At 47.8% G+C, this 27,403-nt stretch overlaps 1 protein-coding gene across 1 annotated transcript; it reads left to right on the top strand.

Moving 5' to 3' along the window:
* Positions 1-27,403, top strand: LOC311242102 (actin, cytoplasmic 1-like; the record flags this gene model as incomplete). The annotated part of the gene is made up of 6 exons (XM_084331053.1): positions 1-230; positions 503-742; positions 3,400-3,838; positions 3,952-4,133; positions 4,303-4,438; positions 26,442-27,403. Exons 1-6 carry the CDS (start codon positions 108-110, stop codon positions 27,401-27,403), a joined length of 2,082 nt encoding a protein of 693 aa, XP_084187179.1. The 5' UTR covers positions 1-107.

Raw genomic sequence — 27,403 nt, 5'->3', positions numbered from 1 at the left:
ACTTGCTGCGTCATAGGGGCGCTGTTCGGATGTGGATTTGACTCTTCACGCCACATAAAAGAAGTAGCCTTTGACTAAACGGTTGTCTTACTTTTTACAGCTCAGCCATGGAAGACGAAATCGCCGGACTGGTTCTTGACAATGGATCCGGTATGTGCAAAGCCGGATTCGCCGGAGACGACGCGCCTCGTGCTGTCTTCCCCTCCATTGTCGGCCGCCCCAGACATCAGGTGAGAAAACCCGGGCTGTTACCGATGTTAGCTTAAACAAAAGGTTGTATTGGCACTAGCTACATTTTAAAATCGTGGTATTATGCTAATTCTCACATTACTCGACATAATGCTTTCCACCACTGTCGAGCTAATTGTTATTTGGGACATAATGACATACAGTACTGGATTTCACTTTTCAGTGACTTTAAATTATCTCTAATCTTGGCTCAATGGTGGTATACGGCTATATAAACATAAAATCTAACCATATCACTCTTTTCTTTGCCCAGGGAGTGATGGTCGGTATGGGTCAGAAGGACAGCTATGTCGGTGACGAGGCCCAGAGCAAGAGGGGTATCCTCACCCTCAAGTACCCCATTGAGCACGGTATTGTCTCCAACTGGGACGACATGGAGAAGATCTGGCATCACACCTTCTACAACGAGCTGAGAGTCGCCCCCGAGGAGCATCCCGTCCTGCTCACAGAGGCCCCCCTTAACCCCAAAGCCAACAGGGAGAAGATGACCCAGGTATAAACCCACCACACGCATGTTCATTATGGCTGACGTTTAAAGTTTCATACTATCTTTTGTTAGATGTTAGTTCAGAACTATAGGCCATTTCCTTCTTGGTTTTCCTCTTCCTCCTTCTATTCTTCCTTCTCCCCCCTCTTCTCCAGGAGCCCCTCCTATAAGATGATCTATCAGTCTTTCTCTGGAAACTACAGGTCTTCTATTGACTGTGTGCTGCTTTTCTCTGCACTTGTGGCCATAAAGAATGATGCTAGTTCAACCTGTAGACCAGCACCATAGTATTAGAGCTCATTAGCCCCTTTCGGTACTAGGGGTTTGAAATCTTGCTGTTGCTAATAAACATTTTAAATAATTTTAATAAACTTGTCAACTTCAGCTAAAAACTGCTTTCCTTCAAAATGGCTGCCTTCCTCCTTCTGCATTTTTTTGCATTGCTTGGCACACCACTCATGTCACAATGCAGAAAGGCAGCCATTTTGAAAAGCAGTTTTAGCTTAAGTTGACTTTTATTAAAATTATTTAAAATGTTTAGCAAACCCTCGTGCAACTAGCCCCTGTGTTCACCGCCATATTTAATCGATCCCTGGCGGAGTCAGTGGTCCCTGCCTGCTTCAAGATGTCTACCATCATCCCGGTACCAAAGAAACCCTCCCCAACATGTCTCAACGATTACAGACCGGTGGCACTCACCTCTGTGGCCATGAAATGTTTCGAGAGGCTGGTCAAGGATCACATTTGTGCCTCCCTCCCCAGTGATATGGACCCTATGCAATTTGCATACAGGCCAAACAGGTCCACTGACGATGCGGTCTCCCAAGTACTACACAGTACCCTCTCTCACCTTGACCGCCAGAAGGGGGGCTATGTTAGACTGTTGTTCATTGACTACAGCTCAGCGTTCAACACCATAGTCCCCACCAGACTGGTGGACAAGCTGATCGAGCTGGGTCTGAGCTCCGCTCTGAGCGCCTGGATACTGGACTTTCTGAGTGAAAGGCCCCAGGCGGTCAGGGTGGGGGGTCAGACCTCCAACACCATCACCCTGAGCATCGGGTCCCCCCAGGGCTGTGTTCTGAGCCCCCTGCTGTACTCACTATACACACACGACTGTGTGGCCAAGTTCAGCTCCAACTCCATAGTGAAGTTTGCGGACGACACAGTGGTGGTGGTGGGGCTGATCTCGGACAACGACAAGAAGGCCTACCGGGAGGAGGTTGAGGTACTGGAACGCTGGTGCCAGGACAACAGCCTGCTCCTGAACATTGGTAAAACCAAGGAGCTGATCGTGGATTTTAGGAGGAGACAGCAGGAGACACACACACCACTAAGGATAAACGGGGCTACCGTGGACAGGGTGAGCAGCTTCAAGTACCTGGGGGTCCACATCTCAGAGGACCTGACATGGACAACACACACATAGACTCAGTCGTAAAAAAAAGCGAAGCAGCGCCTCTACCACCTGAGAGAGTTAAGGAAGTTCAGAGTATCTGGGAAGATACTCCAGTCCTTCTACTCCGGAGCTGTAGAGAGCATCTTGACTGGAAACATCACTGCCTGGTATGGCAACAGCACGGCACAGGACAAGAAGGCCCTACAGAGAGTGGTGCGCTCAGCCGAGCGTACCACATGTATTGCACTACCAACCCTGCAGGTCCTATACAACAAGAGGTGCAAATCCAGAGCCTGCAGGATAATGAAAGACCCTCACCACCCCAACAACAGCCTGTTCATGGTGCTGCGGTCAGGCAAACGCCTGCAAGCACCAGTAACGAGGACAGAGAGACTTAGGCTCAGCTTCTTCCACCAGGCCATCAGAGCCTTGAACACTGAACTCTCCACGCACAAGCACACATGAGCACACACACAACACACACACTACACTGTACACGCTCACACACTAGCAGCCACTTTAACATGAGCACACACTCACTCATGCTGCACACGCTCACACTATGGACACTTTACAGAAGGAAAGATCACTTTAAGAATAGTATAGCTTGAGATCGTATAATATAGCATTGTATAGCAGTGTACATAAAGACCCAATGCCTCATCCGTAGCTAACAGTGTACTGCACTGCCACAGGACCTAGCATGACCTACCATGCTCTGTAAATAGCTCATGTACAGATACCGATATGCCTACTTTGTTTACTTGTTTATTGCACTATGTCGCTCTATTGGTTGGACTCTTATTATTATTACTTGTACTATTGCACATTGTTGCGGGCGAGACCCCCCGCATTTCACTGTATACCTGTATGCCGTGACAAATAAAACTCTTGTATCTTGTACTGTGAGTACCGTTGAAATGTATCTGCAACACTTGTACGACAAGTTTTGTTGCCGCCCAGAGCGACAGACTTAATTGTGGGATTTTTCAATGATCTTAGAAGGGACTGTAGATTCATGAGAGCTTTAGCTCGTCCAACGATGTTGGCGTGACCTACAGTACCGAAAGGGGCTAGAGAGCTCATGTTACTTGAGAATCTTAACATGCACAACTTATGTGTGAGGAATGTATTGCTGCACCTTTTCTCAAACTAACATCCTAGGATGCATGCACACTACTGCATGTATTGAGTGCAGTGCCCACAGCTAAAGCCTTGCTTATTGCCACACCCAATATTCACTTTTCTCATGTCTTTCCAACAGATCATGTTCGAGACCTTCAACACCCCCGCCATGTATGTTGCCATCCAGGCCGTGCTCTCCCTGTACGCCTCCGGTCGTACCACCGGTATCGTCATGGACTCCGGTGATGGTGTGAGCCACACAGTGCCCATCTATGAGGGTTATGCCCTGCCCCACGCCATCCTGCGTCTGGACTTGGCCGGCCGTGACCTCACAGACTACCTCATGAAGATCCTCACAGAGCGTGGCTACTCCTTCACCACCACAGCCGAGAGGGAAATCGTGCGTGACATCAAGGAGAAGCTGTGCTATGTCGCCCTGGACTTCGAGCAGGAGATGTGCACCGCTGCCGCCTCTTCCTCCGTGGAGAAGAGCTACGAGCTGCCCGACGGACAGGTCATCACCATCGGCAATGAGAGGTTCCGTTGCCCAGAGGCTATCTTCCAGCCTTCCTTCCTCGGTGAGTAGTCGATCACTGCTTTCCCAAAAACGGCCCAGATGAGACCTCTTGCCTATAGTGCTAGCATCTGTTATTGCCACTTCACTGACGGCCGTTGTGCCTCTTCTCTCCAGGTATGGAGTCCTGCGGTATCCATGAGGCCACCTACAACGGCATCATGAAGTGCGACGTTGACATCCGTAAGGACCTGTATGCCAACACCGTGATGTCTGGGGGTAGCACCATGTACCCCGGCATTGCTGACAGGATGCAGAAGGAGATCATATCCCTGGCCCCCTCCACCATGAAGATCAAGGTGAGATGATTAGGCCAAATGCACTACTATAGCCTCTGATCATTCTGCTCAAGTAGGCAATTGTTTCATAGGATTTCCCTATGCTGCCTTGTTGGAAGACTAGTAGCACTGAGATGTACAAACTAGCTGGTACCCTCATCTAATGGATTCTCTCCTGTCTTCTCTACAGATCATTGCCCCACCAGAGCGTAAGTACTCTGTCTGGATCGGAGGCTCCATCCTGGCCTCCCTGTCCACCTTCCAGCAAATGTGGATCAGCAAGCAGGAGTATGATGAGTCTGGCCCCTCCATCGTCCACCGCAAATGTTTCTTTTTTTTTGATCCACTTTTTCTCCCATTTTTCTATATTTTTCTCCCATCCCAATTTCGTATCATCCAATTCAACCCTCCCCTGTCACGAACGCTGTTTCTTGCCTCCCACAAGCCGGCTGCAATGTGGACTAAGTCATACATAGCACAAGTCCCCTCCGGTACTTGAGGTAACAGCAGTCGCATCTTTTCACCTGCGCAGCTCGACCTCTCAGTGTCGAGGAGTAACGCGTGGGAGGCTCACGCTGCCCCCGACACTTCCTGATTCTACTGCGCAGGCGCACCAACCGACTTGTAGGAGTCGCTTGTTCACAACGTTCGATCCCCACCCTTCAGTTTTCCCTCCCCGTAATACGGCCAATGTGTATTACTGCGGACGACCAGCCAAACTGAAAAACAATGTGGAGAGCTGGATTCGAACACGCGAATCCTAGCGTCTCCACACTGGTGGCGAGTGACTTGTCCACTACACCACCTAGCCGCCCTATCCACCGCAAATGTTTCTAAACAGACCGTTTCCCCCCCTTTTCCATCCCCCGATCAAACGCCCAACAACAACTTCAGCTCTCCGCAAAACAACCACACACGCCACACATTCTCATACACACTCAGGCACAGAGCCTAGACGACCAACTCATTGTCATGGCTTCAGTTATTTTTGGCGCTTGACTCAGGATTTAAAAACTGGAACGGTGAAGGTGACGGTAATGTTTTTTTGGCTAAGTAAAAAACACCCAAAGGTTCTACAGTCTCATCTGAGGACTTATGTCTGGGTTTTTTGTACTTTCAGCCTTAAAAATATGTTGGTCCTGTTAAATTTCTTTGTTTTTGTTATGCAAAACACAATAGTGACTCCTCCTCCCCTGTTGGTGGTTCCATCCGTGGGGTGAGGGGACAAGGGGTCTTGAGGTGATGGGGTGCCAGACCGGTGGGGCCAACCTGTACACTTGACTAAATAATCCCAATAAAGTTCACATGTGTTCCGACATGACTTGATGACTCTTGTCTCCTTCATAATCTTAACATGGTGTTCTGCGTATTCATAGTAATAATTTAATGTACCTGAAAGATGGTAGCTGTTTTCAAATGTGAATCTAGCTTTATAAGTTAGATTTGGCTATGAGCAACACTGAGATGGTCTAGGTCTCTACATTAATAAAACTGTAATTCTTTTTTTACCATGTTTTTCTTTCTTCAGGATTGTCTTACTTTTTTTTGTGAAGGGATCTTAACAATGCTACATGTGTGAAAACAAAAGAGCAAAATATTCCATTTACACAAATTTCAATGCAGAAATTAGCTACCAGGGTAAAGGCCCCTGCAAACTTTTCCACTCCCAAGTCTTACTTGTACACCTGTTACAAAATGGCTTCACTTGTAGCCCTGAATCATGAGTCCAACAGTCCAAGCATCCTGCAGAGAAGACACTTGACATCACTGACACCTCCAGGACCCTGCTCCGCAATCTCACCTGAGTCTGGGGAGTTTGGCGATGCGAGAGCAAAGAGGGCAGAGCGCTTTCTGCTCCGGGGCGCAGCTCTACTTCCATGGCCGAGCCGTGAGCTGGAGAGGGCCGTCCTGGCAGCTTCGCTTGGAGCCTGGCTAGTAGCTAGCATCGGATAGTCATTGAGCAAAGCTACAGCACTAGCAGCAGGAGACTGAAGAGAGGGAGAGCCCAGGAGGCCGGGATCATTACACAGAGGATTGAATCGGTTGGATAGTCGAGGTGAATCAAAGGGATCATATAGAGGAAGGGAGAGTTCACCACTTTCACCCCCAGGAGGGACTACTGGAGCAGCCTGCGTCCGCTTGCTCCATGCCAGCCTGGACATGAGCTCTGTTTGACGCTTGAGAAGATCCATTACTAGTATCTCAATGGACTTCAGTTCCGTTCGCATTTCTGCGACATCTGACGTCGGAGCCATTTCCTCTGGAGAGTTAAACACTGTGAGTACTGTAGCGTGTAGCTGTAGCTATGGCAACAACAAGCTTCGATAGCTTAGGTCACGTCCAGTAAAAAGTCACATAAGACCAATAAATCCAACAGCATAAACGATAAAAGATAAAAACGATAAAAGTCACAGTGATCAGTTAAGATCAATGGTTAAAAATGGTAGAAAGAAAGAAAACTAACGTAAAAAGAAAACAGTCTAAAGTTTGAATGTTTGGGAGGTCCACAAAAACACGTCCGTTCAGCAGGAAGGCGATGTGGTACTAGTGAAAGAACACATGTTGCCAAGACAACTCTGGAGAATGGGTAGGATACATGGAAGTATTCCCAGGTCGTGATGGCAAAACTAGAAGTTGCTCAATACAGTTGCCAGGAAGAAAAATAATCAGACGGCCAATACAGTTATTGCATAACCTTGAGATTAATTGATGAACAGTGTTCATCGGGCCGGAGTTTGTTGCAACTATTATATAGATAATATACACTTTCATTACAGACTCATAAAGTAAAATATAATACACACACATAGTTTAATTGGTGATAACGTTTTTGTTTTATTTGTTTTTATTTGCTTTAATGACATTGAAAGTGCACTGCGTGTTTGCCACAAAATAACACATTTGTCTTTCAGCACCACTCAAGAGTGGACAGCTCCTGCCAACGCAGTGTCTAACACTGCAGCCGTGCTTGAATTGCATGTGACCGAATTGATTGCTGTATTGGAAACAGCCGTGATATGTTTGGTGCGGCTCGTCAAGCACACATAATGTAAAAGGATTTTTAACTGAACTGAACGAAAATAACTGAACTGAACTAGAAATTGTAACTAATAGAAAATAAAAGAAATTAAGATTTTATTCAAAAGAAAAACAACGACTGGACATTCCTGTTTTCATCTTTGTAACAATTGCAACCATTATTTTGGATATGCAGCAGCCATCATAAAGCGTTGTCAATAATACAATATTTACCTTTGCTTTAAAAGAAATTCAATCAAAGCATGTTGTGCATCGACAACAACAAATTAATATGATGTCACTTTAAACAACACAGAAAGAAGGTGCACAGTGGTGTCGGACAGAAGAGAATCAGCCCAAACACTTTGCTTTCTAAAACGCCTGCTATTTATTCCTTACACAACTTTACCTCATATTACTTCATATTAATACATGGCGTTTTAACATTCGCCAAAATGCTTGATTGTGATTGGTCAATAGCGCTCGGTTGCCCCTGACAGCGGTCAGTTATTTCTCGATAACGGACCGCTGCTATGGGCAACGCGCAATAATGACCGCTGATACGGGTAACACAGCGCTATTGACCAATCACAATCAAGCATTTTGGTCGCAGACAGTCACGAAAGCTAAGCTCAGCATATGCACAGCTGCACTCATCAGGTAATCAAACCACACACCTGCCGGCTGCCGGCGATGACAGAGGAGCCACAGAACAACTGCGTCTGCATTTGATCTCGTCTTGTCCATGGTGTAAAATGAATTAGGTATATTGTTAGTAAGTTAGCCATGTAATAAGCGGGATAATGTATACCTATACTCGGTCATTGTCGCAAAATAATTGACCTTCACTGCGTTTAGAACACCTTGGCGAGGCGCCTCGGTGTTCTAAACTCTGTGTCGGTCAATAATTTTTCGACAATGACCTCGTAGCTATACATTATCCCTTACTTAATACCATCATAGCAGATCTTGGAGGAGGTGTATATTATATGCCAAAACATTGATGTGTAGTGTAGTGTGTAAATCCTGCTTATTTGACAACACAATGAACAGGCTTTTCTTGCTTTTTTTGCTCAATAAGACACGGTAGGTGAAATCGCTGCAATGAATGAATGAATGAATGAATGAATGAATGAATGAATGAATGAATGAATGAATGAATGAATGAATGAATGAATGAATGAATGAAAACTTTATTTAACAGATTGCAGAATGGGTACAATACAGAACGGCTCAATACACACAATTGTTAAGGGGATGCAGACTGACGTTTGTCTTGTTTACATCAGGGTCCCCCATTTTCAATTCATAGTGGATCTGGTTGGACCTGACTTTCTGACTTTAACAAACACCTGGATGATATATCACCTTGTACACTACATGTACCTCAGGAGGAGTTGGCCATGTGATGAATGTACAAGTGAATGACTTAAGCCAATGAGAATATAGTATTTCTATTTCTCCCAGTCTACTTCATCAGACCTGAGGCCTTTATACAGTGTCTACAAAGAGGTGGCCATTTTATTCAATTCAAGAAACTGTTCAACCTTATTTTTCCCGACTGAACAATCATGCACACACACTCATGAACACACACGCTCATGCACACACACACACACACACACACGCTCATGTCCACACACTCTCATGCACACACACGCTCATGCACACACGCTCTCTCATGCACACACACGCTCATGCACACACGCTCATGCACACACACGCTCATGCACACACACGCTCATGCACACACGCTCTCATGCACACACACGCTCATGCACACACACGCTCATGCACACACGCTCATGCACACACGCTCATGCCAGGTATGGACTTCAGGGTCATGTTGAGGGATCTTCATTTTTTTTTTTAGTACAGATTCATACCTTCAAAATAAGCCATCACTTGAACATTTTGGTGGGATACTTTGCAAGCTACTTCCTATGATTCATGGTGATTATCACAAAACGTATTCAGAGATAATAGCCTTCAAGAGACGAGCAGGCTATTCGGTGACAATAGTGAAACAACTACAACACTACCCAGAAGTCATTGTAATCCATGGCCCCCCTCTCTCTAGGGCAATTAACACCTGGCAGCTTTCCAGTCTGAGGCTCTTTGTTATTACAATGAGTCTGGTGACTGGTAGTGGTAGTGAAAGGGACCCTGATAATAAACAAGAGACAAATAAAGTTTCAAGATTTTATTAGCATTTAAAATAACACGAGATAAAAATAGACATGCTAAAGTCAATGTTCAATGTTCTGATGGCCTCTCCAGAAGCATTTAGATGTAAATACATGTAGTGTGGTAGTGAAAGACACAACAACTAGGTTAACCTTCTGTAGTGTGGTAGTGAAAGGTTAACCTTCTGTAGTGTGGTAGTGAAAGGGTTAACCTTCTGTAGTGTGGTAGTGAAAGGTTAACCTTCTGTAGTGTGGTAGTGAAAGGTTAACCTTCTGTAGTGTGGTAGTGAAAGGTTAACCTTCTGTGGTGTGGTAGTGAAAGGGTTAACCTTCTGTAGTGTGGTAGTGAAAGGTTAACCTTCTGTAGTGTGGTAGTGAAAGGTTAACCTTCTGTAGTGTGGTAGTGAAAGGTTAACCTTCTGTGGTGTGGTAGTGAAAGGGTTAACCTTCTGTAGTGTGGTAGTGAAAGGTTAACCTTCTGTAGTGTGGTAGTGAAAGGTTAACCTTCTGTAGTGTGGTAGTGAAAGGTTAACCTTCTGTAGTGTGGTAGTGAAAGGTTAACCTTCTGTAGTGTGGTAGTGAAAGGGACCCTGATAATAAACAAGAGACAAATCAAGTTTCAAGATTTTATTAGCATTTAAAATAACACGAGATAAAAATAGACATGCTAAAGTCAATGTTCAATGTTCTGATGGCCTCTCCAGATGATCACCGTGGTCTTTTTGAACCGCCGCTGGATATTTTGGCTGGTGGTGCTGGGCATGTTATGTCCTGGGCTTCCTCATCACAGAACTCTCTGATCTTGTGGAACAGATAGTGTTGTCTTGCAGAGTCCAGTCCTGGTGGTGGCAGCACAGGAAGTCCATCTATAGGCGGCAGGACACGGACATCACGGAGCAGCTGGAATCTGGTTTCAGCGCCATCAATAGACATCTTTGCCACAACCACACCAGGTTCCTTGGAATCAAAGCTGCAATAATAAAGTGAAACGTTAGTACAGGGCACATAACAATATCAATGCATTTGTATCATTTGCCAATGACATTCTTTGCACTAAAGTGTGAATAATTAATTACAGTAAATACACAACACACAGTGACCACACCCACCTAAAGTGCTGGTACTGATTGATCTGTGGCAGTGGCTTGAAGTAAGGCCCCAGATGTTCCTGCCAGTTGTAGGACTGCACGATTACAGTGCCATCTTCCTTTCCCACTAGCTGTGGTATGTTGATTCCAGCCACTGAGCTGTCCCTTACGACTGCTGCAATCTCATCAAGAGTGTTCACCTTGGTCTTTCTGAAACGCTGCTTGAGAAGCCCAAAGAAACAGTCCGGGGAAAACTTTGTGTGGCCTACAATCAGCAGGTGGAGATTGACACGATGGTGAAGACCATGTAGCGCTCGCCACGCTAAGTACCACAACATGTACTTGTTCTTGTTTTGGCCACTGCAGTTGTCACAGTGAAGGTCAACATCTGTCTCCCCATGACCATGGTCTTTGAAGAAGTGGTGCAGGTAGCTTATGACGGCGTTGCTACCTTTGCTGGACTCCATCCCCTCATCCACCAAATAGTTGACTTGCCGTGGAATCGCCTCACAGCAAACACCGAATATGCTGCACTTGCGTGGAGCCAAGAAGTACATGGGCCCTGGCTGAAGGGGGTCTGATGGGTAGTGCACCTGCAATAAATGAATACGGATTTTAGAAAGAAAAAAAAGGGAGCAATGCAGTAGTTATAACAATTATAACATGATGTTGTGAAAGAGGGCTTGGTATGTAGTCACCTTTTGAGCGTAGTCGAAACTGTAATGCATTGTCAAGGGCTTGCTTGCCGGTGGCACATGACCACCCAGAGAAAGACCATCACCGATCTCCTTGGCGGCTTTAAGCATGGCGTTGTAGGCAGCCCGCTCGGAGGTTACATGCTCCAGATGTTGTTCCTGCTGCTTCAGCTTTGCAGACTTCTCAGCCTCTGGCAGATTGGCACTTTCATCACGGTCCAATTTTGTGATACATGACCGCCGATTAAGAATGTCATTTTCTTTATCACCCTGGACGCATTTACAAGTAAATCGCAAAAGTCTTTCCATTTCGCGTTCGTGGCTCTCGTCAGATTCAACTTCCACAAAGCACATTACGTGTTCTACCTTGTCTCCAAATCCGTTAGGTGTGTTGTCACCATCATCTGGCTCTGCCTCGTCTTCAAATCCGTTAGTGTTGTCACCATCACCACCATCACCATCATCTGGCTCTGCCTCGTCTTCAAATCCGTTAGTGTTGTCACCATCACCACCATCACCATCATCTGCCTCTAACTCGTCACCATTGTCTTCTTCTTCTGAACCAGAATCGGAGTTTCTTTTTGGATTTTTCTTCTGCACAAAGAAATCCGTGATGAATGTTCCTAAAGCGCGTTCATCTTCAACACAGTGTGCTCCGAAGTGAGCAAACCGGTTTAATGCCTCGGCAACTGCCCTCGCTGTGGGTTCCATGGTGACTGGCAAACATGCACTGCCTGCTCTCTGTTTAATACTCATCCATCAATGGCATCAACTTAATGACGTCACCGCCTGACCAATAAGCATTTAGATGTAAATACATGTAGTGTGGTAGTGAAAGACACACCAACTAAGTTAACCTTCTGTAGTGTGGTAGTGAAAGGTTAACCTTCTGTAGTGTGGTAGTGACGGATAAAAAAACGGATAAATAGTTTTTTTTACCATATTTCTACACATTTCGCTGCCACATTACAAATTATGAAATCGCGACGAAATACCTCTGAATAAGAATAAAAAAAATAAAATAAAGATTCGATGACTAATTCGGCCAGAAACGGCTTTGAGGCGAAGCGTTATGCGCTTCTGTAGTGTGGCAGTGAAAGGGTTAACGCGCCTCGTCTCCCCTGCCTCGCGCTGCACACCAAGCACCAAGCACCAAGCAGCAGCAGCAGCAGCAGCATCAAGCCGCGCGATTGTAACATTTGTAACGTCGACACAGCCAAGCTTTCAACAGTGTTATTTAGATGTATTTACCCATTAGGTTGGAAAAAATGCACCCTAACGAAATTCGTTCGCTCATAAAATTCTAACTGTGTTTTAATGGTTTTTAATTAAGTTAAAACATGCGTTTTATAACGGGTGAAGGCCTCTTTTTTTTTATCTTTTTTTTAGACACTGCGTTACGTTGCTTATAACTTATAACATTAAGATAGTGTATTAATAGTGTGTTATTCTCTCTCTGAGAAAGGAGAGCTAAATAATGACGTCTGTGTGTTAACACCTATTAAGTACATGTACTTGCCCCCTGGCCGGCCTGCCCGCCCGCTCGTGTAGTTTTTTATCCTCAATTGAAAGAAAATTTGTGGAACTATTATAGCAATAATTACCTCATTTACAAGTTGTATTTAAGTTTGCAACTAAGGGCAAATAATGGAACAGATTAATGACAATTCAAATATGTAAAAAAAATCAAGATTTCGATTTTTGGGATTTTCTGGACAGCAAGACATTTGTTCATTTCAGAGCACCTCCCCCTTTGCGGATCAAATCGGGTTTGGTCACGGCGAGTCACATCTATCAATACATAGTTAACTAACGGAATAGATAGTTAACTAATCAAAGTATCAGAATGTTTATAGAAATTCCTGCTGCCTGCGGGCCATCCTCTGTCACGACTCACGAGAGCACTCGCAAATTATGCTGCATGCATGCATATCATTGTCAAACGGTGCACGTCTCGAGTCGTGCCACTGTCGGTCGCTTGGTTGACAGTGGCACGCACGAGACCACTGCACAAGACCTGCGAAAATATCAGAATGTTTCATAAAAATTCCCGGGGTGGCCATACTCTCAGTGCACGTCTCATGACAGCTGTCGGTGGCTATACCGGTCATCAACACCATAATGACCAAACTACCAGGATATTCTTCATAGCATTAACACATTTATTGTCCCAGAAAATGTGTAGTTTGACATAGGGGTGGACGGTATAAATGGTATACGGTATAAACGGTATAAATTTGCACTATATGGATTTTGACTATACCTTGTAACCGGTAGAGCAGCTCTAAAATAGCAATGACGTCATGTAACCACAGCCAGGGCGCGACTATTTCACTCGTATTTGCCCCTAAAAATAGATAGAATTAGTCATAATAGATGTGCGAACTGGAAAAAGTTATTTAGGAGCACAGAGGCTTCACGCAGTGGGCTGTGTCAACACGCAATTGTCATTTCATAATACACAGAAGCAAACTAGCTCTTCCACCATGCGTTTGAAGGCTGTGTGACAACTTCTCTCGCAAGTCGCGCAGTTTTTATGTGTAATGTAAACTGCGACGAGTCCAATGGTCTAACATACTTTGCATCCTCGCCATTCTGGAATGCCCATGTCGCGCTAAAACCTTATGTAATGTTAACTGTCGATGTACTAGCCTCAGCAAGCTAACATTAGCTGGCTCCACTATAGCAGCCTGTCGATGTACTAGCCTCAGCAAGCTAACGTTAGCTGGCTCCACTAGCAGCCTGTCGATGTACTAGCCTCAGCAAGCTAACGTTAGCTGGCTCCACTAGCAGCCTGTAGATGTACTAGCCTCAGCAAGCTAACGGTAGCTCCACTCTAGCAGCCTCCTCCCTCCCTCTCTCTCTCTCTGGTAACTGTTGTGTATGGACGTACCACGCTGTTACGTGGTGACGTCATTGGAGCTGACGCTGCGCGTGCACTCCAGAGTTTGCAGACTGAGAGCAAGCGGCGTGCTGGAGCACGAGAACAGAAGATACAATAAAAGACTATTGTTTAAATACTGAGTCGTTCTTAAATGAAGGGATACTAAATATCTAACAATGGCGACGAGGATAAACTCCGAAGAGTAGAGTTATCACGGCGTTGAGAAGAGAACATGGACAACGTGCCGAAGTTTGAATGCTACAACGAGCCTGCTACACTGGGACCGAGGTGGACCAGGTGGCTAATGGCGTTTGAGCTGTACGCTGACGGAAAAGGGATGATTCTATCTGTCGGTGTGGACGCCACAGTGAGACAGAGAAGAAGGGCCATGCTCTTACATCATGCAGGTACAGACGTACAAGATATATTCGCTACATTGCCCGACGGGGGAGGACCGACGGACTATGCTAAGTGTAACTGAGGGGTACAATTCCCTGACTGTATTGATAAGTATGGTATTATTAAACCACTACCGCTTGTACTTTAACTTCTGGCCATCCAGTACATGATATAGATATGATGAACACTTTCCCACCTGATGAAACGAAGTCCACACAAATGTATAAATCGAATATTTTATATAGCAAAGGGTATATACAACGTTCACTTAATGACATTTATGATTTGAAATGCACTTGTATGGCAAATGAGTATTCGTAGGTAAATCAACATTGAATGTCCAATCTCTGGTTACGCAGGGAGTAAATATACAACCTGGTTCGTTAGGGAACTATAGCGATGGTACTTAAATGATTATAGCTGGATACACTAAGGGGGGGGGGGGTCCCGCTGGTTGTAAGACAGTAGGGGGGGGTTAGAAGAGCCGCTGGCGGTATCCCATCTGGCCGACGATTTCTTGGGAGAATTCAGAGTCCTGAACACGATGCCCACAGAACCTCGGTCCGCAGATGAATACAGCTGGACCCTCTGGTGGACGGTAGCTGCCGGTCCACAACGAAGAGACGTGAGGCGACCTCACTCGGGGTAGAGCGCCGTCTCACCTGGACTCCTCTCCGGGGGGTAGTTCCAACACTCAGCAGTGTTGGCCGTTATCCATGGAATAATCAAAGCACCCAAAGCATGTAGATAATCCAAGCCGTGGAAGGCTCGCCGTCGTCCGGGTAAAGTAATCCAATGTACAGGTCCACTCGTCCTGGCCCGGAGCTCCTCGGATGCAAGCACCACACGTGGTCTGCCCAGCCTGGTTAAGACTCCAGATAACGTCAGGAACGATGGGGGTACTGCTCACTTTATAACTCTAACCGAACGATGCACCATACATAATAGACTATTATTAACTTAATAGAAATACGTCCAACTCGACGGTATAGTGCCAAACTATGACAATTCAACTATTAATCCACACGATATCTCAATGCCTATTCTGAGGCCAAGTAGGCCTTACTGCACCACACGTGCGTCGTGGGTGAGGCTTTGCGTCTGTTACTCGGTTGGAGGGTAAAGGACTAATGGACTAAAAGAAAGTTCTACTTTACTTGCACCATATATATATGCGCTGTGAACAAATAGTACCATTCGTATTTCGCCAGACGTATTCCTACGCGGAACCGGGCTTGCCACGACATGTTGGTCGCCACGATTGAACTTGAACCAAGGGGCATGGCTGCTGGTGCCAGGTTCTCGTCCAATGGTAGAATGAAACTATTATGGGCTGTTAGTAGACTAAAGGGATATTCAGTGCATATTGTACAAGGAATATACAGGGGATATCAAACGATATACAAATACTATTAAATATATATATCCATAAATAAATATATATATTCGGTTTAATCTGATCCTTCACAACAGCCGCCCCCTAATTAGTCCCACCTAATTAGCTAAGCAGAGACAGATTAACCGCACTGTCTACCACTCAAGGTCCGCTGTAAGGGTCAGTCAACTCACAAAGTCATGGGGTCATGGTCATCATCGATAGTGTCTGGGAGTCGGGGCAGTTCTATTAGCCTCGCCACGGGTCGTGTGTAAGTTCGCCCTTGGACGAGCACTTCAGCTGCTCGGACCTTGCCATCGGCACCGGTGATCACTTTGCTTACGCGGCCAGCCGGCCACATAGCTCTGGGTAGTGACTGGTCGACAATCATGACGACTGTTCCTTCTGTCAAATTGTCTCTCTCTTTTACCCACTTCTGGCGGGTCTGTAGAGACGGTAGGTAGTGGAGTAGGAAGCTGCTCCAAAACTTGTCAGCTAGCACTTGACTGTACCTCCACATTCTTCGGCCGTTCGCTTCTTCAGGCCTGTACATTGTCTGGGGTAGCGCGGGGTCCAGCCGCTCCATTAAGAGTGTGTTGGGGGTGACTGGGTCGACATCTGCTATATCACTGGAGACGTAACCGAGGGGTTTTGAGTTCAATACTCCCTCGATCTCCGTGAGGACTGTCATTAGGACTTCCTCCGCCACAGTCTGGGCCCCAAGCACGGCGTACAGGGCTGTCTTTATAGAACGTACTTCTCGTTCCCAGGTTCCACCGAAGTGGGGTGCGTTCGGGGGATTAAACTGGAAGTCAATCTGGGATGGAGCGAGGTGGGTCTTAAGTTCTGGGCCCATAGCTTGGAAGCTCTCTCTCAGCTCTCTTTCTCCGCCTTTGAAGTTTGTCCCGTGATCAGACAACAATGTAGACGGTTTTCCTTTCCGTGATGTGAATCTTCGGAAGGCCATAAGGAATGAGTCTGTGCTCATGGTCGGAAGGAGTTCGATATGGATCGCTCTGGTGGTCATGCATTTGAATACAATACCCCACCGCTTCTCGGTTCCTCTTCCTCTCTTTATATACAACGGGCCAAAACAGTCCATGCCTGTGGAGTGGAATGGCTTGTCGCCGAGTCGGAGGCGACAGGGGGGTAGGTCAGCCATCCGTGGTATGCTGGGCTGCGCGCGCCACTTTCGGCAGTCTAGACAGGTTCGCTGGAAGCGTCGCACCGCTTCTCTTCCTTGAAGTATCCAATAGCGACGTCTGATCTCCGCGAAGACTCTCTCTGCTCCTGCGTGGTGTACATCCTCGTCGTATTTCTTTATGATCAGCTCTGTGACCTTGTGTCGGCTGTTCAAGACTATCGGGTACTTAATGTCATCCGGTAGACCGGGGCTCTCCGCAGGCGACCACCCACTCTGATGAGATTATGGGCGTCACTCTCGGGTGCCAGGTGGAGCAGTCTGCTGTCTGATGGGACGGGCTTTCCTCCCTGTAGACAGTCTAGCTCATCGGGGAACGAGTCTCTCTGGGCTCGTTGTAGTAGAAGAAGTTCTGCTTCTTCGTAGTCAGCTGCTGAAATGTCAGTGGTAGACTGAATCTCTGGGTGGTGCCACAGGAATGTCTTTAGCTGCGCACTCTGTAGGGTAATGCAGTCATCTATGTTGGGGTCTGTGGAGGCGACTGTGCTCAGTCCACAGAACATAGGTTTCTTGTTCTCAGCCTCCTCTTTACTTGCTTCCCGTGGGGTGGGCGTAGGCCACTCTTCTTCCGGGAGCTTGAGGAATTCTGGTCCGTCACTGTAGATGTTGCGACGGGTGAGGTCATCCAGGGACATTCCCCGGGTGATGACGTCAGCTGGGTTGTGTTTGGTGTCCACATACCGCCAGCTCGCTGCTTCTGTTAACTCTTGGATCTCGGTGACTCTGACTCCCACGAAGACTTTGTATCTGCATGAATCAGACTTGATCCATATGAGTACTGTCGTGGAATCTGACCACAAGATTGTTCTGTGCACCGGAATGGTGAGTTCACGTTGGATTAACGTGGCTAGATGCGCTCCTGCTAGGGCTGCGCAGAGCTCTAGACGCGGGATAGATTGTTGCTTTCGTGGGGCTATTCTTGAGCGAGCCAGAATGAAAGCGGTGTGTATCTCTCCTCCCTTCTCTTGGGCACGCAAGTAGGCCACCGATCCATAGGCTACTTCGGAGGCGTCGCTGAAGACGTGTAGATCCATCTTGCATGTCTCTGGCCTCACCGTGGGTGGGAAGTAGCTGCGGCGTATATTGACGCCTGGGAGTGAGCGGAGTTCCGTCTCCCACTCTCTCCATGTGGAGGCAAGGTGTGCGGGTATTGGGTCGTCCCAGCCCTGGTCCTTGTCCCATAGTGCTCGTACAATCATCTTTGCCCTGGTGGTGTAAGGTAGAATACATCCCAACGGGTCATATTGTCTGGCGAGTGTTCTGTACACACTCCGTCTGGTGGTCGGTGTCGCCGTCGACCTTCCCTGCTCTGGAGTCAGGGGTTTGTGTCTATAGTGGAGCGAGTCTGTTTTGAAGCGCCAGACTAGTCCTAGTGTCATTTCTTGGGCTTCTCCTGGGATGGTCGCCATCCAGGTCTCGCTGCTGGCAGCCTTGTCCGCGGGGGAGAGGCTGCGCAATACGTGCAGGTCACTGCTGGCCCACTGCCTGAGATCAAAGCCGCCTTTGATCAGGGAGGCGCGTAGCTTGATTAGGAGAGCCTCGGCTTCTTCTTGAGTCGAAACGCTTTGTAAACAGTTGTCCACGTAGAAACTGTTCTTCACACTGTGTCGGACCTCTTCATCTGCTGCTGGGTCCTCTGCGACGTGTTTCTGTAGTGCAAATGTAGCACAGCACGGGCTGCATGTGGTTCCGAAGGGGAGTACTTCCCACTGGTAGATGGCTGGGTTCTCATCTCCGATCCTCTCTCTCCATAGGAACCGCAGCAGGGGCTTGTCCTCCTCCACTAGTCTCACCTGCAGGAACATCCCTTTGATATCCCCGCTGATAGCCACCTTGTCCTGGCGGAAGCGCAGTAGCACGCCCAGTAGGGAGGGGCCGAGTGTGGGGCCGGGCAAGAGCTCTTTATTCAGATTCTGGGATCCGATCTGGTAGCTGCAGTTAAACACAATGCGATCCTTGCCGTTGTGGTGGACCTTGTGATGCGGCACGTACCATGATTCGGTCGTCTGATCGGCCTCTTTAATGTCAATCTTTGTCACATGTCCCGCTGTGATTAGCTTCTCAATCTCAGCGCGGTACACACTCTCTTGAGCGGGGTCTTTGGCTAGGCGCCGCTCTGTGTTCAATAGATAGCGCTCCGTGGCGTCTTTCTTTGCGTGAAAGGTGGGCATTCCCTCTCGCCTCAGGAGTGGAGTTGCATATCTCATCACTCCGCCGACTGTGACTCTCTTTGTCCCTTGCTCGAGTAGGTTGATGGCGTAAATGTCTTCTTTAGAACGAATATCTTTCTTTTCGTTCTTAAAGGGCATTGTCTCTAGTGTCCATAGCCTCTCGACATGCTGCAGGAGAGTGGTGTCTTCTTCTGTCGTTCTGGAGTGGAGGCAGCTAGTGGCTGCTGTTCGGTTGAGAGATTTAGCGAGGGGGCCTTGTAGTGTCCACCCTAGGCGGGTCTCGACTGCTGCAGGACAGCCTCGGGGTCCTGTATGGACCCGGTCAATCGGGACTATGAGTTCTGCATGGTCGGAGCCTATCAGCAGGGTCGGGGTGGCGCCGTCTATGAGCGGGATAGGTAGTTGACGCAGGTGCACATATTTATCCATCAGCTTGGCGATGGGGTAGGTGTACTGCGATAGTCCTATTTCTTGGCTGGTGAAAGCATTTGTAATCCTATACCGTCGCTCTGGCTGCCCGCTTGCTGCGATAGTGAAGGAGACATTCTCGCCCTTTATCGTCTTTAAATCTCTTCTTATTGTCCGAATCGTCATTTGGTTCTCGCTCCCCCGCAGTCCCAGCTGGGCCGCAGCGGACGCGAGCAGAAGGGTCTTCTCTGACCCGTCATCAAGAACGGCGTAAGTGTCCATGACTTTATCTTGGTAGCTCAATGTCACACGGACTACCTTTAAGAGCACTTGGGGCGCCGCTGCTGCTGGCGGGGTCAATGTACATGACACTTGCCTTGGTGCCGCTCGATGGTGCAGGTGAAGGCCGTCTTCTGTTACTGTCGTGTAGTATATCTAGATGGGCTCCGTCACACCGACTGCACCTTTTCTTTAGGCGGCATTCGGCTGCCATGTGACTGCGCACACATCGGTAACAGCGCCTGTTGGACTTTATCCATTGACTCACTTCTTCTGCATTCATCTTTGTGAACAGGTCACATTGTGACAGCCAGTGTTCTTTCTCACAGTAGGGGCACACCATCTTCCACTTCTCTTTTCTCGAGGGGGTACTGTGGCTCTTACTGCTCGGTACTGACTCTGATTGGTGCATGACAGTCACCGATCTTCTTCCATCGTTTATTCTCCTGGGTCCCTCTCTGGAGCTTGGCGTGCTCCGCACGAACGTATCCAGTCGTAAGCTGCTGACTTCTCTCGCCAGGAAGTCGGCTAGATCAAGGAGGGATGGTTCGGGACCGTTAGGATCACGGTGGTCTCTCTGCCGCCTAAAACGCTCTTGTCTTGCGGGTGGCAGCTTCTCTAGAATCCTCTCGACGTTAGAGTTGGCGTATAGCTCATGCATGCCCTTTTCCCGTTGCGCTCCCATCATCCCTACCAGGGACTGCACTTTGATTGACAGGTCGTCTAATGAGCGATTGTCTGTTGCTGGGGGTAGGCGATCAATATGCCTTATCTCTTGGATTACGTAATCCCATATACGTCCATATCTCTGGTCCAGCGCTGCTAGAGCCGCGGTGTATGGGGTCGTAGAGGTGGCATAGGCTAGCGCTATATTGTGCGCTCGCGGTACTTTCAGGTGCTTCAGTAATATTGCATACTTGTGGCGTTCATCAGCGACATCCACCATCATTGTCTCTAAGCACATCCGGAGCTCCGTGTACTGTGCTCGATTCTCATAGGTGAAGTCTGGAAACGACGGCGTGGCAATGTATGACGCCGTGGATGGCTGATACATCGGAGAGCGTTGGAGGAGAGACCTCCTAGGCGAGTCTCCTCTTGCGCCTCTCTGTGGGCTGGTACCGACAGGGTACCATGGCCCGCTGGTCCAGGTGCTATTCCTCGGGGCTGGTCGTGCGTCGTGCTCACCCGTGAATAGAGTCGGGGGTCTGTAGCGCAGCGCCGCGGGGGTATAGCCTGGGCTGTACTGGACCTCCTGGTCCGGTGGAGTACTGTGCTGTCGTCGGGCTTGGTTCTCCTCCTCTCCCTCTTCTTCTTCTATCAGGTCCTCTAGATCCTGTAGTCGTTTATTTAGCTTCTCCGCAGTGTATGCCGCTCCTTCTTGTAGCTGGGTCTCGCTTGGACCGGTCTGGGAAGGGGGTCTGCGGGGGGTATAGGCTTGGTCTGTTGGTCAAGTTCAGGGTCGCTTGCTCGATTAGGAGACGCTGCCCTTGACTGTTGTCTCGACGAGTTCCTTGAACCCCTGGCGGAGGGAGAGGGTGTTGCCTTGAGGATCAGCTGCTCCATTAGCTGCGCTTGTAACTTGTCGCGCTCGGCTTCGCGCTTGGTGAGATCTGCTTCTTTTTGGGCACCGGCAGCGGCGCGCTGTGCGTCGGCCCGGTCTCTTGCCATATTCTCTTCCGTCTGAAGGCGTCTCAGCTCCAGACGTATGCGCTCTTCTTCGCTCCGTTGCTGCGCTTGGAGGCGTTCTCTTTCAAGGGTAGAATGTTCGCGCTCGCTAAGCGTCTGTGCTTGGAGACGATCGCGTTCACCCTGAAGTCGATCGCGTTCACCCTGAAGTCGATCGCGTTCGGTAGAGGCTGTCAGGCTGACGAGGAACGCCTGTTGTAGCATCCTCTCCGCTTCGCTGGGGGAAGACGGTTGTAGAGGTGAGCCGCTCCTGGGTGAGCCGCTCGTGGGGGAGTCCTGGAGCTCTATTTCCTCGGCGCTCTCCTCCTCTTCTTCCGTGCAGAGTTCTCTCTCTGTAGGGTTGTCTTCCTCCCGGGGCTGGTCGGGGACTACTTCTTCGGTATTGGCGGGGGGTAAAGGCATGTCAGCTCCCTCCTGGTCCCCACCGTGAGCTTGGTCAGTTACATTAGAACCCACTAGGGCCTCTGTGGTCGGGGAAACCTGGTCGTTAAGGTCAGACATAATTTTACTTTCTACTTTTACCGCGTTTACCGTTTGTCGAAGGCTAGGTAGTTGACTGACAGCGTAGTCCTCTAAGTACTGAGGTGGCTGTCGTCTGCGCTGCGGGCGTTCTACGTTAGGAGGACCGTTTCGTGGAGTGTTCATCATAGGCCATTTTAATATTAATAACACTATATTAATATTACACTAGTTACCCTCCGGCTCGAAGGACCAATTGTAACTGAGGGGTACAATTCCCTGACTGTATTGATAAGTATGGTATTATTAAACCACTACCGCTTGTACTTTAACTTCTGGCCATCCAGTACATGATATAGATATGATGAACACTTTCCCACCTGATGAAACGAAGTCCACACAAATGTATAAATCGAATATTTTATATAGCAAAGGGTATATACAACGTTCACTTAATGACATTTATGATTTGAAATGCACTTGTATGGCAAATGAGTATTCGTAGGTAAATCAACATTGAATGTCCAATCTCTGGTTACGCAGGGAGTAAATATACAACCTGGTTCGTTAGGGAACTATAGCGATGGTACTTAAATGATTATAGCTGGATACACTAAGGGGGGGGGGGGGTCCCGCTGGTTGTAAGACAGTAGGGGGGGGTTAGAAGAGCCGCTGGCGGTATCCCATCTGGCCGACGATTTCTTGGGAGAATTCAGAGTCCTGAACACGATGCCCACAGAACCTCGGTCCGCAGATGAATACAGCTGGACCCTCTGGTGGACGGTAGCTGCCGGTCCACAACGAAGAGACGTGAGGCGACCTCACTCGGGGTAGAGCGCCGTCTCACCTGGACTCCTCGCCGGGGGGTAGTTCCAACACTCAGCAGTGTTGGCCGTTATCCATGGAATAATCAAAGCACCCAAAGCATGTAGATAATCCAAGCCGTGGAAGGCTCGCCGTCGTCCGGGTAAAGTAATCCAATGTACAGGTCCACTCGTCCTGGCCCGGAGCTCCTCGGATGCAAGCACCACACGTGGTCTGCCCAGCCTGGTTAAGACTCCAGATAACGTCAGGAACGATGGGGGTACTGCTCACTTTATAACTCTAACCGAACGATGCACCATACATAATAGACTATTATTAACTTAATAGAAATACGTCCAACTCGACGGTATAGTGCCAAACTATGACAATTCAACTATTAATCCACACGATATCTCAATGCCTATTCTGAGGCCAAGTAGGCCTTACTGCACCACACGTGTGTCGTGGGTGAGGCTTTGCGTCTGTTACTCGGTTGGAGGGTAAAGGACTAATGGACTAAAAGAAAGTTCTACTTTACTTGCGCCATATATATATGCGCTGTGAACAAATAGTACCATTCGTATTTCGCCAGACGTATTCCTACGCGGAACCGGGCTTGCCACGACATGTTGGTCGCCACGATTGAACTTGAACCAAGGGGCATGGCTGCTGGCGCCAGGTTCTCGTCCAATGGTAGAATGAAACTATTATGGGCTGTTAGTAGACTAAAGGGATATTCAGTGCATATTGTACAAGGAATATACAGGGGATATCAAACGATATACAAATACTATTAAATATATATATCCATAAATAAATATATATATTCGGTTTAATCTGATCCTTCACAACACTAAGGCTGTTAAGGCGCTAAATGACTACTTTGTGCCGCAGGTAAATACTGCGTTTGCGCGCCAGGCTTTCTACCAAGTATCACAGAAACCAGGTGAAACTGTACAGCAGTTTGTGACGAGGCTTCGTCAGGCTGCTAGAGACTGTGCATTTGCTGCGGACATTAGCAACCAATTAAGGGATGCGGTGCTGAGCAGGGGCACGTCGGACTATGTACGGAGAAAGTTACTGGAGGAACCACAACTTTTGCTGCCACGTGCGTTGGAAATAGCGTCGCAGTGTGAAAGAGTGGAGCTGCAAATGGCGGCGATGAAGATGAGTGACGGCGCTGAGGGGAGAGAGACGGTGAACCGTGTCTTCAAGAAAGAAGGCCAAGTCCAAAAGTGGAGACCATCGCCTCGTGGAGATCGTGGAGATCGTGGAGATCGTGGAAAAGGAAAAGAGAAATCCAAATCGGATAAAGTGTGCTACAGATGTGGACACGGGGATCATCTGGCCAACGATTCTGCATGCCCTGCAAGAGGACAGACATGCAGAAAGTGTAATGGAAAAGGACATTATGCCAAAGTCTGTAAATCCAAAGGTAAAGAAAGACAGACTGTGAGATGTGTTGAAACTGAGGATCAGAACACTGGGAACAGAGACTATGCATTTGTGGTTGAAGATGATTCAAATACTGAAAGGGTCACATTTGACGTTGGGGGAGTAGATTTACTTATGTTAATTGATTCAGGTGCATCAAGTAACATTGTAGATGAGAACACATGGAAAATGCTTAAGAGTAAAAATATTAAGTGTGTTTCTACCAAGGCAGCTAACAAAGCGCTGTACACATACTCTTCCAAGGTGCCTCTTCCAGTATTGGGTATAGTCAAATGTCATGTTAAGGTGGGAAAGTGTGACACTGAAGCAGAGTTCACTGTAATACAGGGACGGGGGGAGCCGCTGCTAGGCAGGAAGACTGCTATTGAGTTAGGTGTACTAAGGGTGGGCACAAACATAGCAGCAGTGACAGAAGCTAAGTCTGAAATACAGAGGCAATACCCCAAACTGTTTAAAGGTGTGGGTAAACTGAACACAAAGCAAATCAGTTTGCATATTGATGAGAGTGTAACACCAGTGGTACAACCCCTGAGGAGGGTGCCATTTCACCTGAGGGAAGCAGTAGAGAAGAAAGTAAATCAGCTGCTAGACATGGACATTATTGAGAAGGTTGAGGGACCTACACCGTGGGTTAACCCTGTTGTAATTGCACCAAAAGCTAATGAGGACGACATCAGGATGTGTCTAGACATGAGAAGAGCTAATGCAGCTATCATCAGAGGGAGATATCCAATACCCACAGTGGATGAGCTATTACAGGGAATGAACGGGTCTGTCATTTTCAGTAAACTGGATTTGAAATGGGGATACCACCAATTAGAGCTCACACCAGAGTCCCGGGGTATCACTACGTTTGCAGTACACACAGGTACCTACAGGTACAAGAGACTCATATTTGGAGTGTCATCAGCTAGTGAACAGTATCAACATGAGATAGCCACTGCTACAGCGGGCATTGAGGGGGTAGAAAATATATCCGATGACATAATTGTTCATGCCCCAGATCAGGAGACTCATGAAAAACGACTCCATGCAGTTCTGAAGAGACTAGAGGACTGTGGGCTGACTCTAAACAAAGAAAAGTGTCAGTTTAACATGGACAAGTTGATTTTCATGGGCATGTTACTCTCACAGAAGGGCATAGGCCCCACCACAGAGAGGGTGAGAGCAATAGCAGAGGCACGAGAGCCTGAGAACGCCTCTGAGACCCGTAGTTTTCTGGGCCTAGCAGGGTATAGTAGCCGTTTTATACCACAGTTTGCTAGCATATCAGAGCCACTGCGGAGGCTTACCAAGAAAGACACAGCTTTCATATTCGAGCCAGAGCAAAAGCAGGCATTTAGAATGCTGAAAGAAAAGCTAGCTGAGGCCGGCACTCTAGCATATTTTGACAAAGATGCGCCTACTAGAGTCATAGCAGACGCAGGACCAGTAGGAATAGGAGCAGTCTTAGTACAGCAACAGCAACAGGAAATGGTGCCAATATGTTATGTGAGTAGGAGCCTGACTGATTGTGAAACAAGATATTCACAAACTGAAAAAGAAGCTCTCGCCTTAGTTTGGGCGTGCGAGAGGCTGCACCCATACATATATGGTAAAAAGTTTGACCTAGTAACAGACCACAAGGCGCTGGAGGCCATATACAGTCCGACCTCTAAGCCATGTGCCCGTATTGAGAGGTGGGTGCTGCGGCTCCAACCATATGAGTTCAGAGTAATCCACATACCTGGAAAGGACAACATTGCAGATCCACTGTCGCGACTACTGGGAGAAAGCACGACAGACGGGAACCACAAGCACGGAGCGGAGGAATACGTTCGGTTCGTAGCCACACACGCTACGCCACGAGCACTGACTACCAGGGAGGTAGAGGAAGCCTCTGCAACCGATGAGGAACTCAGTGACCTGAGAAGTGCAATACAAAGTGGATGTTTTGACAAATGCCAAGTGTATGCACGCATTGCATATGAATTGTGTATAATTGGACAGTTGGTGTTGAGAGGGACACGCATTGTACTGCCACACACACTCAGAGACAGAGCCCTGGAGTTGGCTCATGAGGGACACTTGGGGATTGTTGGTACGAAGCAGCACCTCAGGAGTAAAGTGTGGTGGCCAGGTATAGATAAGGCAGCTGAGAAGTATGTGAGGTCATGTCACGGATGCCAAATAGTGTCGAGGCCTGATGTGCCTGAACCCTTGAGACCTACAACACTTCCAGATGGGCCGTGGCAGGACTTAGCCACTGACCTACTTGGTCCATTACCGACAGGACACTCGATATTAGTTGTAATAGACTACTACAGCCGGTACTACGAGTATGATATCCTGCAGTCGACCACTGCTGAAAAGGTCATTAACAGCCTGGAGAATATCTTCAGCAGACATGGACTACCGATTTCCATACGGTCAGACTGTGGACCACAGTATATGTCTGCCCAGTTTCAAGCATTCTGCCAGGAGAATGGAATTGAGCATGTGAAAACCACACCCAAGTGGGCACAAGCCAATGGGGAGGTGGAGAGACAAAACGCTTCACTGATGAAGAGGATTCGCATCGCACAGTCTGAGGGGCTGGACTGGAAGAAGGAGCTACGCAAGTATGTGACCATCTACCGGTCTATTGATCACTCCACAACAGGGAAAAGTCCTGCAGAGCTCCTATTCAAGAGAAAGATCAGAGGAAAGCTCCCGGACATCATGACACCACAAAGAGACCTGGAGGTCAGAGACACTGACGCCGAGAGAAAAGGAAAGTCAAAACTGTACACTGACAACAAGAACAGAGCAAAATACTCTGATGTATCAGTGGGAGACCAAGTCTTACTCAAACAAGACAAAACAGACAAGTTTACAACAGCCTTTGACAAGACACCACACAAGGTCATCAGTAGAGATGGGAACAATGTGGTTGTCCAATCACCAAGTGGAGCGACCTATTCCAGGAACACTACGTTCGTCAAGAGGTACTACACAGAGGATCCTGCTCCACAATCGTCCAGCAAGACTCGATTAACATGGACTGAGGGTGAGGAGAAGGAAAACACACCTGACACAGAGTCCGAAGCAGAGACTCACACTAGGGTGTCCACACCCAAAGCCACACCGCCTATGGCTAGGTATGAGAGACCCCACAGACAGACCAAAATGCCTCAGAGATTGATGGATTTTGTCATTAAGTGA

Source organism: Notolepis coatsorum (assembly GCF_963971535.1).
Source record: "Notolepis coatsorum genome assembly, chromosome: 15".
Lineage (NCBI taxonomy): Eukaryota > Metazoa > Chordata > Actinopteri > Aulopiformes > Paralepididae > Notolepis > Notolepis coatsorum.
The sequence above is the reverse complement of the archived record's forward strand: the minus strand, read 5'-3'. Positions and strand labels throughout refer to the sequence as shown.